Consider the following 14,887-nt stretch of genomic DNA (forward strand, 5'->3'; position numbering starts at 1 on the left):
ACGGAGCGGGGAGGGTGAGGAAAAACAAGTGGGATTATTGAAATGGGTAAAGAAGAAAATTCTTTACCCGACGAAGAGTCTCGGTGAAGACCCAACAAGAAAAAGGCCGATGTGAGGTGATCACAGTCAAGGAGGATTGGCAAGTGTACATTTGAGGTTCTCAAACCATGCACTCACACAGAATTTTTCCCTGCTGTCGATTGTAACCCGCGAACAGGATTATCATGATGTATTCTGGGAACCCAATATGCGTGTTTTGCTTTGCGTTTTTGTTTCGACTTCTACAGTTAATCAGGTCTGCTAAAGTCAACGAGGAACTCGTGTTCACTGATTGTTCCTGTGGCCTTAACACCGTTAACGCTGCTTTATCGGTTGCCTTGGATACGATGGTAATAAGAGTCGGTGCTGGTGCCCACAGTTAGAGTCGTGTTTCCTTCAGATTGGAAAGTTAGTCTTGGTTACAAACTGGATGTTAACGTTCTGAGCGGAATTGGAGTTCGGTATACAAAAAAGGGCTATTCTGTCGGTTGCTGCTAAGAATAGGTCGTGAGCACATATTGTTGGTGTGTGTGTGTGTGTGTGTGTGTGTGTGTGTGTGTGTGTGTGTGTGTGTGTGTGTGTGTGTGTGTGTGTGTGTGTGTGTGTAAGCTGTGTTCATCTCATGTTCAATGAAGCATGTATTAAGATATCATTGCTGCTCTCCTTTTTAACTGGCTTTACAAAATTACCTTTCAAGCGATGGTATTGGAATCCTTGTTCAGAGCTGAACAACAACCCAATTTAACATTAAAAATAAGTGTTTCGCCTTAGTGGAGCTTTTCTGATGACATTCAGCATTGAGTTGTACTGACCAATCCCCAATATTACACTGACCAATGACGTGGGGGTGAAATTTGTAATGAAAAACGCTCAGTAGCCTCATGCTATGAGGTACGACAGGGCCTGGACAAAACACACTGTAACGCTATGGTTGAAATGCCTCATAGCATAGTATCCTAATTAATCTGGGGATAAAACAGTAGCTACAGCGTGTAATTAAATCTGAGGGATGGTTACTTGTACCGCTTTAAAAGCTCTTTCACATTTTCCCAGAATGAAGAGAGAAATCCCATGAGCTCAACTGCCAAGCAACGAAAGCCAACATAAACTATATAGCGCTTATACTCATGATCAAGCAAAAAACAAACAAGGGCTGAGGGTTTATACAGCAGATGTGCGTGCCTCAATACAAGCAATGTTGCTGTTTAATTAGCGTTGCTTTCTCACATCTACTGCGTACCTCCAAGCGTTTGCCAAACATGTACCTTTGAACAGGTAATTTTTCTACTAACATACAGTACATATACATATTTAGATTATCTGTTTTGAATACCTTACTTTTGTTATGATACTTTTGTGGATAATGTTTACATAAAATCTTAACAACCCTCTAGTAGGAGTGAGAAATCTATGTTATATCCTATCATGGTAATTGCCTCAAAAGTGGCATTATTTTGAGCATTAACCATTCCAACATATGTTATATTACAATACAATGCAATGATAGAATCATTAAAAAAAACGTCTTAATGTAGATGCTCCCTGAAAATAACCCTCAGTAAACATGCTCGCATAGGTTCTTCATAAAATGTTCCTTTCTCGCAAAATTACAGATGATTAATGTATTCTATCCCCTCCTCCATGTTAATGTTAATCCCAGACCCTCATTATTTTATCAGAGTTAGTTAAAAAGTTATATCAACTCAAGAGACTTGAGGAAGATTCTTGAGGCCAACATAGAGCGAATCTATATTAATTTTCCGCCTTTCCGCCATCTTAATAGTGTCAACTTCTTTAGGGAAGCTCAAGTATCATTATTAATGCCAGCCATCCTTTTCTCCCAGATAAAACTAGATTGCATCTTATCCCAGGCCATGAACTTCATTCACACAACTCAACCATTCCTGGCACGTGTAGAGAAAGGTAAAGAAAAGTCTCATTTTGACTTGAATCCCAAATTCCTCCAGCAAACAATGCACCTCATTTTGCTATCGTCTTTTTTCTACGGGGTAGGAATAGCTCCAGTCCTAATCCAACTGACATAGTATGATATCCTTTAGCATTAATGCCGGATCTACCATTTCTAGGATTTCAGGTGATCATTCAAATCACTGAAACCCACACCCGTTTGTATTGTGATGCTCTGTAATCACATTTAGTGCCACGTAATAGCATCGGCTGCCTACATTCTCTGGACTAAACCAGCCGGAGAATCTGACCGTTTTTCAACGTGAAGCCCCGACTGTGCCAGCCATTGTTGGCTTTGCGGTAGGTCGGTGAAAAGTCTCATTAGCATGGTGCCAGATTCTGCACATTTTCAATGGCCCCGAGATGGCTTTGAGAACAAGAGGGCCCGAGAAGACACCATGTCTAATCTTTGAAAGATTCAAATTCAAATCAAAGTAGCACTCACGTTGGAGACCAGAGACCGGGGGCATTGTGATGAAATCAAAGACGGAGCCCGGTTCTGTCGCTGGTGGTGGGAAAGTGCCGGACAATTGTTTTTACATCTGAAGTGAGACGGACTGGCTGGCAGAGAGGTTTTACAGTGCAGAAAATGAAGTTGTGCTGTGGCCCCTGACTGTGGCCAAAAAGCGACTTGATTTAGTCCGTTCAAATGCGTGCTCTTAAGGAGTCATAGATTCATTTTTTAAGGACGTAATCCTAGTATTATCATTAAAGTATTTTCGATAGGAATAATTATAAAGTAACTTCTAATATTATAATAATCATCAATCAAACCATCATTGAAACGGCCAGACATTTTTTGGATGCAATAACATGCGTGGATGAGTGTTTTTGTTGGTGTTGTTTCGGGGATCCCAAGTGTATATTGGCCTCATCAACTACAAACGAGTCCTGCGGTGCAGGATAAGAGCCAGTTATGTTTTCTGAGTCAGGCCCGCTGGGCCCTCAACACCACGTTCAAGGAGGAAGAGGATGCGGTGGCGGGCCCTGTGGCAGGTCTATAAGAGTGGGATTAGCTCGTCCCATCAATGAGGATCCTGTTTTATCTTGTTGCTTTGGCCCAGTTGTCTAGAGGACTTCAGTCTCATCTTCAGAGCTATGTCTGTGGTTATTGATGGTTTGATAAGGACCGATATGGGGTACTAAGCTGTTGTTAATTTGTTTTCAAACAGTGACTCATCGATCGGGCAACGCTTTTCATCAAGTGCAATAACTATTGAATATCACGGAGGAGAAAGCATCCGCAGTGGTTACTCTGGAAAGAACACGCAACTATTATACGATAAAAAGGTTTTCGGAAAAGTTGACACTGAGTTTGCTCGTTTGAAGAAAAAAACGAATGGAAGCGACGCTGAAAAGAAAAGCCTAGATAGACAACAAGGTGACTGACGAAGAGAACAGAAAGACAAGTAGAGCTTTGCCAAAGTCGAATTATGAATATCAAACTAGCAGGAACCTAAATTTAGAATCCTAATGACCAGCTGTCTCGAAGATCAGTTGATGAATTTGCTGCCGAATATTAGTGCCAATTTACATGCAACGGGTTTCTTATGGTAAACGCTCGGGAGGCCTTTCAGTAAGCTACATGGGACTGAAGTCATCGTGTCTTCATTAATGGCTACATTTATATTTCAGAATCTGTTTATGTTTAACATCAATTAAATTAATCATTAATACGTAGCCTGATTTCTCCACTCAAACATTGGAGCGCTTTGCTATTAGTTTCTTTACACCAGATTCAGTGTATATATCGTTAAATATTTTTGAATGAACAAAGTCATTGTAATGAAAACAGAATGACCGTTTATGGGGTACTTTTTCAGATGACATGCTATAATGTTCAAGGTGATTGATGACATTGTTGGGGCTTTCCCAGATACCTCCCTGATACAAAAGACAACTCCAGATGTACTCGTTTTAAGTAGTAAACGTTGATAAAGAATTGAGCCATCTGTGCAAAACATTAAAAAAGAGAAACAACTCAACAATTGTGAATCTTTAATGAAAGATAATGTTCACCATTTGTTATTGAGTTGTTGTTTTTATTAGTCACACGATTAAGAATGAATTGAGTTGAACAAGATCACAATAGGGATTTATACTTGTGAATCCCAATAATTGAGGCATTCGTTAATCCTCGTTCAGCACTGAAAATAAGTTATTTATAATGTCTCCATTGTTTCAGCTCCACTTAGTTTGCATAACGGAACAGCTGCTGAAGGTTAATTCCTAAGCCATGGAAACATAGAAACAAATGAATTACAAAAACTCTGTATGCAAGTACCCAAGTTTGAAACCAATTATGAAAGTCAACACACTATGGTGAACATGGTGATCTCTGTGCATGAGTGGATTTGATTCTGTCTCAGGACTGTGCATGTTGTTGTCCTTGTTTTAATGTAATGGTGTATTTGGTGTATCTAGAAGAGAAACATGCTATGGATAGTTTAAATATGGGTTATAATGGTATAAATACTTAAATTCTTAAACTGGTCACAATTCTAAATGGATTGATGCAATGTTGTTTATAAAATAAAGATACCTTAAGACCAAGTTCCCTTCCCTTCCCTTAGTGATTGACATTTTCTCATATCAATGAGGTAATTATATTTACCTTTTTAAGCGTAACGTCTTTTGGTCAGAAAATAAATCACTAACCAAAGATGTACGACAACAGAAAGGGGTGGGAAAAATAATAGATTCTTTGATGCATGATTCTCTCTAGAACTATTCCGTCTCGATGCAGAAAAATTAATAATCAAAAACAAATTGAATAAAAAAAAGAAAGCAGCAAAAGTCAGATGTATACATATTTTTTTGAAAATCCCACATGGAAATGAACATAAAATAAACTGTTGAATCGATATGCATCGAGATGCATCAATAATCGTTTTATAATCGAATCATTGACCTCTGAATCGGAATCGAATCGTGAGGTGCCAAGAGATTCCCACCCCTACAACAGACCATTGACTTCCGAGAAATCAGAGAGAAAAATAATATGATATCTCGTCTGCCTTTGAGAGAGAGAGAGAGAGAGAGAGAGAGAGAGAGAGAGAGAGAGAGAGAGAGAGAGAGAGAGAGAGAGAGAGAGAGAGAGAGAGAGGTTATAGCCAGATGTGAGGTGGAGGTACTGCCAGCATGTTAACTCTGGACCACCGGGAGGGTGTGTGTGTGTGTGTGAGACTTTGAATGGGTTGTTTTCATCCCTTGTACCAAGTTCTCGGAGACCTTCAGGTGAAGGACAGAGGATGAGGTCATACTCAATTTACTTTCAGACGTCTTCTATGGAGTTCCAGCCCCTTCTTCCTAACTATTCCCTCTGTAATCCAGCCATCACATTTTTGGTGTTGGCTCCAAAGGGTACAAACAGCTGCTCATAAACACCTATAGTCTGTCCTTCATACAGTTCTACAACTATACTATACTATATACTATACTAGATACTATATACTTATATATAACAAAATATGCTTGCCTTTTTTAAGCTGCGATGGACTGCTGTTTCTTTGTGACTTACAATAGGCTGACTACTTAGACAACATCTGGTCGAATGTTGGCAAACAAAGCGAGCCCTCTTTCCCTGCAGCCCAAAGCGTCCTCTGTATTGTAGTGTATTTCATTCAGCAGAAGGCTGCTTGTCAACATGTTTTAATGTTATCCTCATATTCCTAACAGGATAAATGCAATGTCTACCTGCGGTCACTCCCAAAGCTCACATAAAGAGGGTGCTCTGCCGAACCATGTTGCAGCGCAACACAGCGCTTCCCAAAGGAAGCCTGTGATGTCTTTCTTCCCCACTGCCAACTTGCTCATGTATGCTCTTGGTTCCCTAGGGAACATGTCGTACACGTACGATGGATTAGCCATACATGCGATGAATAATCCCAAGCAACCTGAACCTATACAACTATACTAAGAAGAGGTACTAATTATCTTTCTTATTCTTGACAGATTGATCAAAGATTCTCTTGGGAATCAATTTGGTATCAATTCGGTTCACTGTGATGAAACCCTGTGAATTCAATGTAACCATGTCAACATTGTTTGTTGATATTATTCACTGAAGAAGCTGGACATGTTTTTATGAAAGTCACTGTAATCATGAATCATCTGACTTCGATCCCTCTTGACCTTATGCTCATATTACATTATTAAATTATAGGGTTGGCATTAGGGGTGACCTTGAATCTTCGATGATTCACATTTTCGTCAAAGATTCGAAGACATTGATTTCGACTTTAATAGTTGAATTGTCGTGTCAGGAAAATGTTCTTGTGGAACAGTGTTCCAGGAAGGATGGGCTGCTAATGGAGTGATACCACAGCATTGCTTGGCTTAACTCATGAACCATATGCATTTAAATTGCACTTGAGCAATGCTGACATTTATTATAAATAATAAAGGCTATTATGTGTAGCCTGCAAAGAATGTTGCTCGCTCATTATTATACACGGCTGAAATTGTTGAGAAAAAGATCTGAATATTGTGAAAGGCATAAAAGCTACATTTTCCAACAAGAACCGTGTTCATATTCCTTGGTGATTATGAGCTTATTAGAAAAATGGGTTTAAAAAATGGCACCCATTGAGTAACTTTAAGGGATTGACACCGGGAAAGGCATTTCCATTTAGACTTCACCAATGCACTCAATCACTTTAGTGCTAATTGAAATATATTAAGAGTTAGAAATACCAAATCACTTTCTGGAAAAGTAACAATGTTTTGAATTTAACAAATTAGGAGAGTGGATACACCTCAGCCATTTGTAGAATGGCTCACAGCATGCAAATTTGAGTACCCAGAAGCTAAGCCTATACAGAAAATACAGACAGAACCCAGCTAACTATTTGGTGTAGCATCCACCAAGCATCCACCATCAAACACCTAGTTACAATGTGACAGTTGTTAGAACTGAGGCGGGAAAAGAATATTTATTTTTACGAAAGCCAACTACTGTTCACTTTGAAGTGATTCTGCAAAAGTTGAATGTAATTCAACATATCCATTTGACTACAGCTAATAATAAGCCTTTGATTTCACCGGTGAGTTAGTGGGTTTCCAGACGGTAGTGGGAAAAGAGGCGAGGGCTGGACACTACTTTTTGAATATGACAATTAAAACATCCTGTGCTATTGAAACCGCCGGCGAGAGTGGTTGAAGTCATTCGGTTTTTTCCAATTGAAATACCTAGCTCGCAACATGTCAAGCGAAATGGACAAAAAGCGATTTGGACTGATCAGGATTCCCACCTAGTGGTAGTAGAAAAGAAAAGGAAAAAATGACCCATGAAAGGCTTTTGACACTATCAACGTTAAGAGCTTCAAGGGGATGATGTGGTGTGGTGGATCATGTTGACTCCCAGTGTGGAGGACTACATGGGGAGACTGTTATCCTTTCTGTGTCTTAGCATGGGGAGCCTGAATTGGTAATACTCTTACCTTGTAACCTTTTCTTTTTCACAAGTTCATAAATAGTAATGAGCAGGTGTAAAATGGACACCAATTTCAAAAATATGATGCTCTACTTTAACCAAGCAGAAGTAGAATAAAGGCCACATTAAATGGTAAGGACATCTGCTATATCCGCAGTCCTTGGTAAACGCTTACTTTAAGGTAACAGCTCTCGCTTTAGGTAACTATACCGAAAAGACTTGTGGAATTATGTTTAATGGAAGAGAGATGACAGCAAGGAAGAACCTTAAAAAGAAATGAGTTCAGTGGGATTAAAAAATTGAACAAATCAAAATATAAACATGCGCCCAGCATTGCTCCGACAGGCCCATTGAACCTGCAACGAAGGGCCGCTTGGTAGAGGACGACAGTGATTAATTAGTAGCGACAGATTCAGGTGTGCCCTTAGGTGTGTCATGTGAGATAAACCTGGATTGTTGCATTATGGCAGCTGTGTTGACGAGTTCAGAGAAGCCACTATTTGCTATCATCCCAAAACAAGGTCTTCTGGAGTGCAGCCGTATACACACACACACCTCACACAGCAACTGAACGTGGCCTAATTAAAAACATGCTGAAAATGCAGAAAATAAACAGGATGTTCCCCAGCCATGACTCTGCTTATGGCCTGAGTATGAGAGATAAAATTCATTCTTTAAAAATGCACTCTCCGGAAACTTTCAAGACTGACTTAATATTATTTTATGCTTAGCTTAGTATCTTTGCGGAGGTGGGAATAGTTAGACATGAGGCTGGAAAGAGCCGTCTGAGGTAGGCTGTGACGCACTGACGCCTATGGCAAATGTCAAGACCTTTCAAGGGAGCCGTAATAACAACACGTTTTTTAAATGATACATTACATGTTTTTCCAGCCACAATGAATCAAAAAAATAAATATATAACCAGTGTGACACAATTCTATTGAGCCAGAAAATATTTCCATCAACTGGTCGCCTGTTGTTGACACCAAGCAGTGATGTTACATTTATACGAATACCAGAGTTTGAGAGTAGTGACAGGTCAATTTTGCACCATTACAGAGAAGAAAGCCTCCAGCATGGCACATTATTTCATAGCTAAGGGCCAACTGTCAAACTAGATATAGAAAATAAGATTGGATCATCTTATTTGTGCCGTGTTTCTCTGGGCTTCATCTCCCTTTCAAGTGCAGCTTAAGTATGCTCCACCTTTGTTTTGATCACTTAACATCTCTTTACATTTGATTTCTTAAAAGAAGCTGGAAACAACAGTGGCTTTGTGATTAAAGGCTTGGTTAAAGTGGGGAAATTGGGACACGTGTGCTGTGCTTGACGAATGGCACCCAAGTGGGTTAAGCCACGGCGTTACAGAAAAACAAACATGATATGCTTTATATTTTAAATCAAGGCTGAAATTACAGTTGGGTAACTTTGTACTGTTGTTGTTTGTGAAAGCGGCTGACACCGATACCTGGCGTTTTCACTTGGACAGCACGGGGGGGGAATTTCCGCTCATTTGGCTGTCCGTCTGGCTAGAATGTTGGCCAGATCAGTCATTTACTGATGATGAGTCAAGATTGTCCGACTGAAACAAATGACACAGCTCTGCAGAGCGGGGGAGGGAAAAAGAGCATAGGGCTGCAGAAAATACACTCCCGCGGGAAGAATTGCATTCTTCCAAACAGTGGTGCACTTGTTTAGACTACGTAAGGAGATTAAAACCACAAATGGTACAAATATAAGGGATGTGCTGCTAACCCTATCTGCTAAATGGCTGTGCATTTAGATTGACATGCAGACCAGAGGCCATGCCTTTCCTTCCAAAAGCTGAAACAATAAACCAAAAGGAAGGCAGCATTAAGAATTCAAAAAGGTATGAAAATCATCATTGCGTGACAAAGTAGTTGCGTTTTTGAGGGAATACTCCAAGAATGTGCTTCTTGTCAGTATTTCAAAAACATGTGTTTCTTTAGCCAATCAGCTTTGGAAAAATAGCAAAAATTGCCTTTTTATAGGATTTGACAGGATTTGACAGTGTCTTGAGAGCCACACATTTCCAAAGGAATGGTAAATGGCTGAGCACTTAAGACTAATGCCTGGTTCCCAAAACCAAAAATATCTCTCTGTAGAATAAGGATTGGTTTAATAGGGGTTTGGAGGAAATAAGTGCTGGCCAAACATGTCCTTAGGCCTACTATTTCGGCTGTAATAATAATGATAATAATAAACCACATTCAAATGTAACACCTTTCAACTTCCAGTCAAGAGAAAGAATTACCAATGTAGAGGGGAGATTAACACATACCTACCACATGAAATGAACAGACTATCCTATTGTTGAGTTGCCAATTAATTATGCTCATAGGTGCTGCTAGGAATCAAGTCTTCCTTGAAATAAACAACACACTTGGTATTTCCTGTCGCCCTCCTGGGACCTTATGCAATTAAAAACTTAAACCGTAAGAATCCCATTTATGCAATTAAGAAAGGGCGAGGTTGATTTAATTCACCTTATTTCCTGGAAGGAAGTGCAGTGCAGGTCTAGTTTTCACGTTGAATATTTTCAATTATTCAGATATTATCAAACCAAATCCACTGAAAAAAAAATTCACTCAATGAGAGAGGGAGAGAAAGAACGAAAGGAAAGTGAGCTGTGACTGACCAGGGCTCTGAGCCAATCAGCAAGGCAGGGGGTGATGGCTGTTCAGTGAGTGGGCCAGCTTAGAGGGCTATAGGCATGTTACATAGCATTCGCTAGGGACCATGTATCCTTGGTCAAAGAAGAAAAATATTTATCAAATTGATCAAACTTATCAAATATTTGTGCGAAAATACAGTCACTACTACAGCTGTGACCATATGAATGGCTATGGGATAGATGGATTGCCCCACCATTTGAAAAGTCATGGTTTTATTGTGTTTGGCTGCTCATTTATATTGATTCACATTCAATTTTGTTGCACCATGATGACTGAATACAGCTTTTTTCTTCCACTATTCCAGGCCAAACAAACAAACAAGCAAGCTTGTTCCTGGTTGGTGTTTAGCTTTAAAAGGTATTGAGCTCTTTTAAAGCTAAACACCAACCAGGAACAAGCTTGTTCCTGGTTGGTGGTTGGTGTTTACCAACCAGGAACAAGCTTGTTCCTGGTTGGTGTTTAGCTTTAAAAGAGCTCAATACCTTTTAAAGCTGCACCATATGAGGAAAACATGACATTGACCAATCAACACCCCCGCCAAAATGGTAGTGCCAGGCCCTTGGCAAGGAATAGGATGAAAGTAAGGTTGTTATCGCTAACCAAGCTCATATTTTATTGAACATGTCGCATTTAATGCTCTGATTAATGTACCAACAATGAAATACAAGTTGAATCCAAAAAAACTGTACCTACAACGGCACTGTGTAAATAATAGAGCAGCAGGAAAGCTTTACAATATATAGTGTTATTATGCATTGTTTAGGAATACATTTCCTGAAAACAGCCGTATAACTTCACAGCGACAACAGCACCAACATGCACGAGTAATAAACAATGTATCGCAGTTCAGGAGTTTTTTTTGCAATGTTTTCATTGTTTTTTGTTTTTTCAACATTTCCTCACTCTGCTCCCTCGTCCCTACATATCTACGCCATAGACCTCTGAAGAATAAGTCCCGCCTCCGAGGCTCCCGGTTCCCTCGGTTAAATGTCGGTGCCGTTATCCAAAAAGCCAGTCGAAACTAGATGGAAAATGTGTGTAGTTCAAAACGTGACGCAGCTTTTACTTCTTCGCCACCTACAGAGTTTGTTATGTACGATCATTCAAAAACCCGATGTTATTTCCCATAGACATTTGACCGAGGGAACCAGAGCCTCGGAGGCAGGACTTATTCTTCAGAGGTCTATGGAGAAGTGTTAAATTTCACACACCTCTAATTGACAGGTAAGATGAATTCCCTGAATCAATCACAGAAGAGATGTCCTGATTGGTCAGAAATTAGCAAGGAACGGTCTACAATCTAAATTGGCTCATACAGAGGCAGGCGCATCAAACTTGCAATGGATATTCGACAGGGCATTTCACTCATTAATAGCTGAAATACGACTTTGCCATTTCTACTTAAGTACACTCAAATAGCCGTTAATCCTACCTAGAGCTTCTTTAAAGCCCTCCCTCTAGCCAACATTTGTGGTCCCCTGTGTCCATCTTAAAGTAAGCCTTTACACATATAATTACCAATTATGCCAATAAATTAACATGACACAAAAGGACAGAGTTTATTTGTATTTTTTTACATAGGCATATATATATATATATATATACGGCATATGGCATTGTCCAATCCCTAGTCTAAGCTAAGGCCCCATGCAATCATTGCACAGCACTTCTGATTAGCCTTGACAACCTTGCAAAGAAACAGAAAGAACAACAAATGGCATTCCCCATTTGCCTCCTTTTCCTCAGCCGTTGGCGGCCAGCACCACTGACAAAGACATGACCTGGGAGCGTATTTGTCCATATATTGGAGGAAACACTTGTTTGTTGGGCTGGTTCACCCCAGACAGAGATAACCTGTGGCCCAGTGAAGCAGTGAGCTTGAGGCCTAGGCAGTCTCCCTGATCTCAGCCAACCCAGATTGACAACCAGTGAATTAGATGCTATAGGGAGGCGCCAGCCAAGGAAGGGGTGCAGAAGAGACTCTGACAGGAAAGCCCTTTGGCACACATAAAATATGGCTCCAAATAATTATAACAAGCTCTTGTGTGCTGCTGCTAAGGTAATTCTGAGATGAGGGCCATTACTTGACACAATGCCATACTGTGTGTGTAGCTTGCAGATCTGCACCGATGGCAGAAAGGAAAGAGAGATTATGTTTCAGTATTCAGAATGTCATCCATGTCCACTAGGCCTAAAACAGTGAATAGCCAGAGGATTTATATTCAATTAGGGCACCCAATGTTAACCCAGCTTTTCCTCAAAAGAGGTTGTCTTCCTCCGGACAGCTACGCAAATGATGTAAAAAGACAAAAATAACAAATCTTATCCCAAATCAAGAACGGAGGCCCTATCTAATCACCAATGCTTCCTTAATCCCGACATAATACCAATCCCTTTCAACAGACAATGTAGTCTTGAACAAAAAACATTACACCGAAAAAAGGAAAACATAAAAGGGTTGGCTATTATGCAAATAGCGCTTGGCCAAGTCCAACTTTAAGTAAACCGTAGGGGAAAATGTGGGGTTTTAATCCCTGGTTCACTTCCAAAGTATCAGTTCACCAAATGCAGTCGTCCGTTCATTCGATGAATCGATCAGCCACTCCTAAACCACTCCTAATAGAGGTTTTCCCGCATCCCCATCGCGGGCCACAGAGGCAGATAGATGGCAGTATGCAAATCCCTCCCTGCGTGATGGAGGATGGAGCGACTGAGATGTGGGAGCTGGTTCAGTGACGGTGGTGGAGAGAGCCACAGCAGCTCCTCCTGCGATGCACGGTGGGCACTTATTTTGTAAAGTTCAACCAATAAAAGTGTTACAGCTCTATTTGGATATCAGGGTTAGTCTTTAAACCAGGCCTACAGTATCCACTCCATAGCTTTGATCTGTATCACGACGTGGAATGTGAGATATATTCTGCCACAACGGAACCCAAATCCTACCATCTTTCTCACGGCACTTTGCAGTTTTATTGAATACGCCTTTCTCTATGGGGAGGAATCTTGCAAAACATGGGAGTTCAGTGGGATGTGCTGTTCTATTGCCTGCGTTAACATATAGGATGAAAAGTGCGTTGCAAAGTGCAGCTGCACCGATGTGTCGCCTCCACGGACCCGAGGACAGGAGCGGATCGGAGGGAAAACAAGTGCACCCATGTGTGGCTGTTGTGCAGATCGCAGGCGTGAAGCGCTCCACCGCTCACCGAAGTGCGTACCAAAGTGAAATAAGACGACAAAGATCGCGGTTTCGAGTGACGTAGTGTGTTTTGACTCACTTTGCTTGCTTAACATCACAACACAACTGCGTGCACGACAACACACGTCTTGGAAGCGAAGGGAACTGAGGGAACTGAGAGAGAGGAGAGAGAAAATCGCGTTGAAAGTTGAATCGACTGGTATCGCCTTACCTCAATATCGCCGTGTCGCCCTGTCTGCTCACCACACTTTCCACCGAGGAATAGTCCACCGTTTGTCCAGCGGGCAAGCAGGACGGAAGAAAGCAGCACACACTGAGCAGGATCGCGGTGAGCCACTGACCGGAGACGCACGCATCCTGCACCGCCAACATGATGTCCATCACAGAGCTGCTGCACCCAAGTCTCCCCAAGTGTTGTTCACAATAAAAACCTGCACGCAAAACCCTGGTCGTCAAATATGTAGTTTTTTCTCTCTTGTTTTTACTCCGTAAGAAAAGCGATGGGTTGGTAGTGGTGGTGGTGGCGGCGGTGCTGCTATAGTTTCCCGGGTTTGTTTGGTTCCTACGTCAGCCCACGGAGCGAGGGGAAGTGCAGGCTGCTCTCCAGTGGCGCGCACACCATCTAGTGAGGAGGAGACGCTGTGTAAAATGGGAGCAGACCTAGAAGCAGACAACCCCCAGGCGCTGATCCTGTTGCCATGCGGCCGTTTCCCGGGCAACCCGTTCCCAGTGGCTTCTGATGGAGCCGTTTGAGCGGCTGTAGGTGATGATAATAACAGCATACGCGACCTATGAGAAATTAATGACGTTCATTTAAGAGACATGACCACCACCCTCCGTATTCCTGCGCAAGGAAATTAACATCCGGAACGTGGAAGTGGATGTTGGATGCCGTAGGACGAGTGTTTTTTTTTTTCCTTAAAAGTTATGTCACCCATTTCTTTTTATTGCAGATGCTGTACATTTCGAGGATGAAAGCACGGATGAACAGAGCAGCAGCGAAACTTCACAAGAAGCACAATAGAGATTTTTTCAAAGTGGGCTGCGATAGCTGCCATCCCCTCCCCCCTCGGTGTCATTGTCCCATTCAGAGCCCAAAGGCCTGTCCCCTAGCACAGCGCCGTGGTATAGGGGGGAAAGGTTATGACAATTATAAGGGCCCACAGCCCGCTAGGGCCCACACACAGCCCCCAGTAGCCTCTATGACAAAATGATTATGCATACACAGTGTATGCATAATCATTTCGGATTCATTCCGAATTAAAACAAAGCCACAAATCATACAATAATCTAATTTTAATAATTTCAATAATCCCCTTGGCCCCTTCTTAAAAAATGGTTTGGTCCACACCGCGGTTCGTTCTTCCCAGGGACGTGCACTTCCTCATCGGAAGTGAGTGAGCGATGAGACTTACAGTGAACAAACAATCCAATTGAAACTTTAATTGAGATTAGATGAGGCTTGTTGTTGTTTTTTATATTTGTTTTACAACAACGTATTCCATGTGCTCTTTGTTTCACTTGCACATTTAAGTTAAATGCTACATATTTACC

At 41.3% G+C, this 14,887-nt stretch overlaps 1 protein-coding gene across 1 annotated transcript in view; it reads right to left on the reverse strand.

Moving 5' to 3' along the window:
* The window catches only part of negr1 (neuronal growth regulator 1), a 129,581-nt gene extending 115,444 nt beyond the window's left edge, over positions 1-14,137 (reverse strand). Inside the window, exon 1 of the mRNA XM_084473403.1 lies at positions 13,545-14,137. Coding sequence (XP_084329529.1) covers positions 13,545-13,714 — 170 coding nt within the window. The 5' untranslated portion in view covers positions 13,715-14,137. The remainder of the gene's footprint in view (positions 1-13,544) is intronic.
* Between the last annotated feature and the right edge of the window lie 750 nt (positions 14,138-14,887).

The sequence above is a fragment of the Micromesistius poutassou genome (genome assembly GCF_964030765.1).
Source record: "Micromesistius poutassou genome assembly, chromosome: 9".
NCBI classification, from domain to species: domain Eukaryota; kingdom Metazoa; phylum Chordata; class Actinopteri; order Gadiformes; family Gadidae; genus Micromesistius; species Micromesistius poutassou.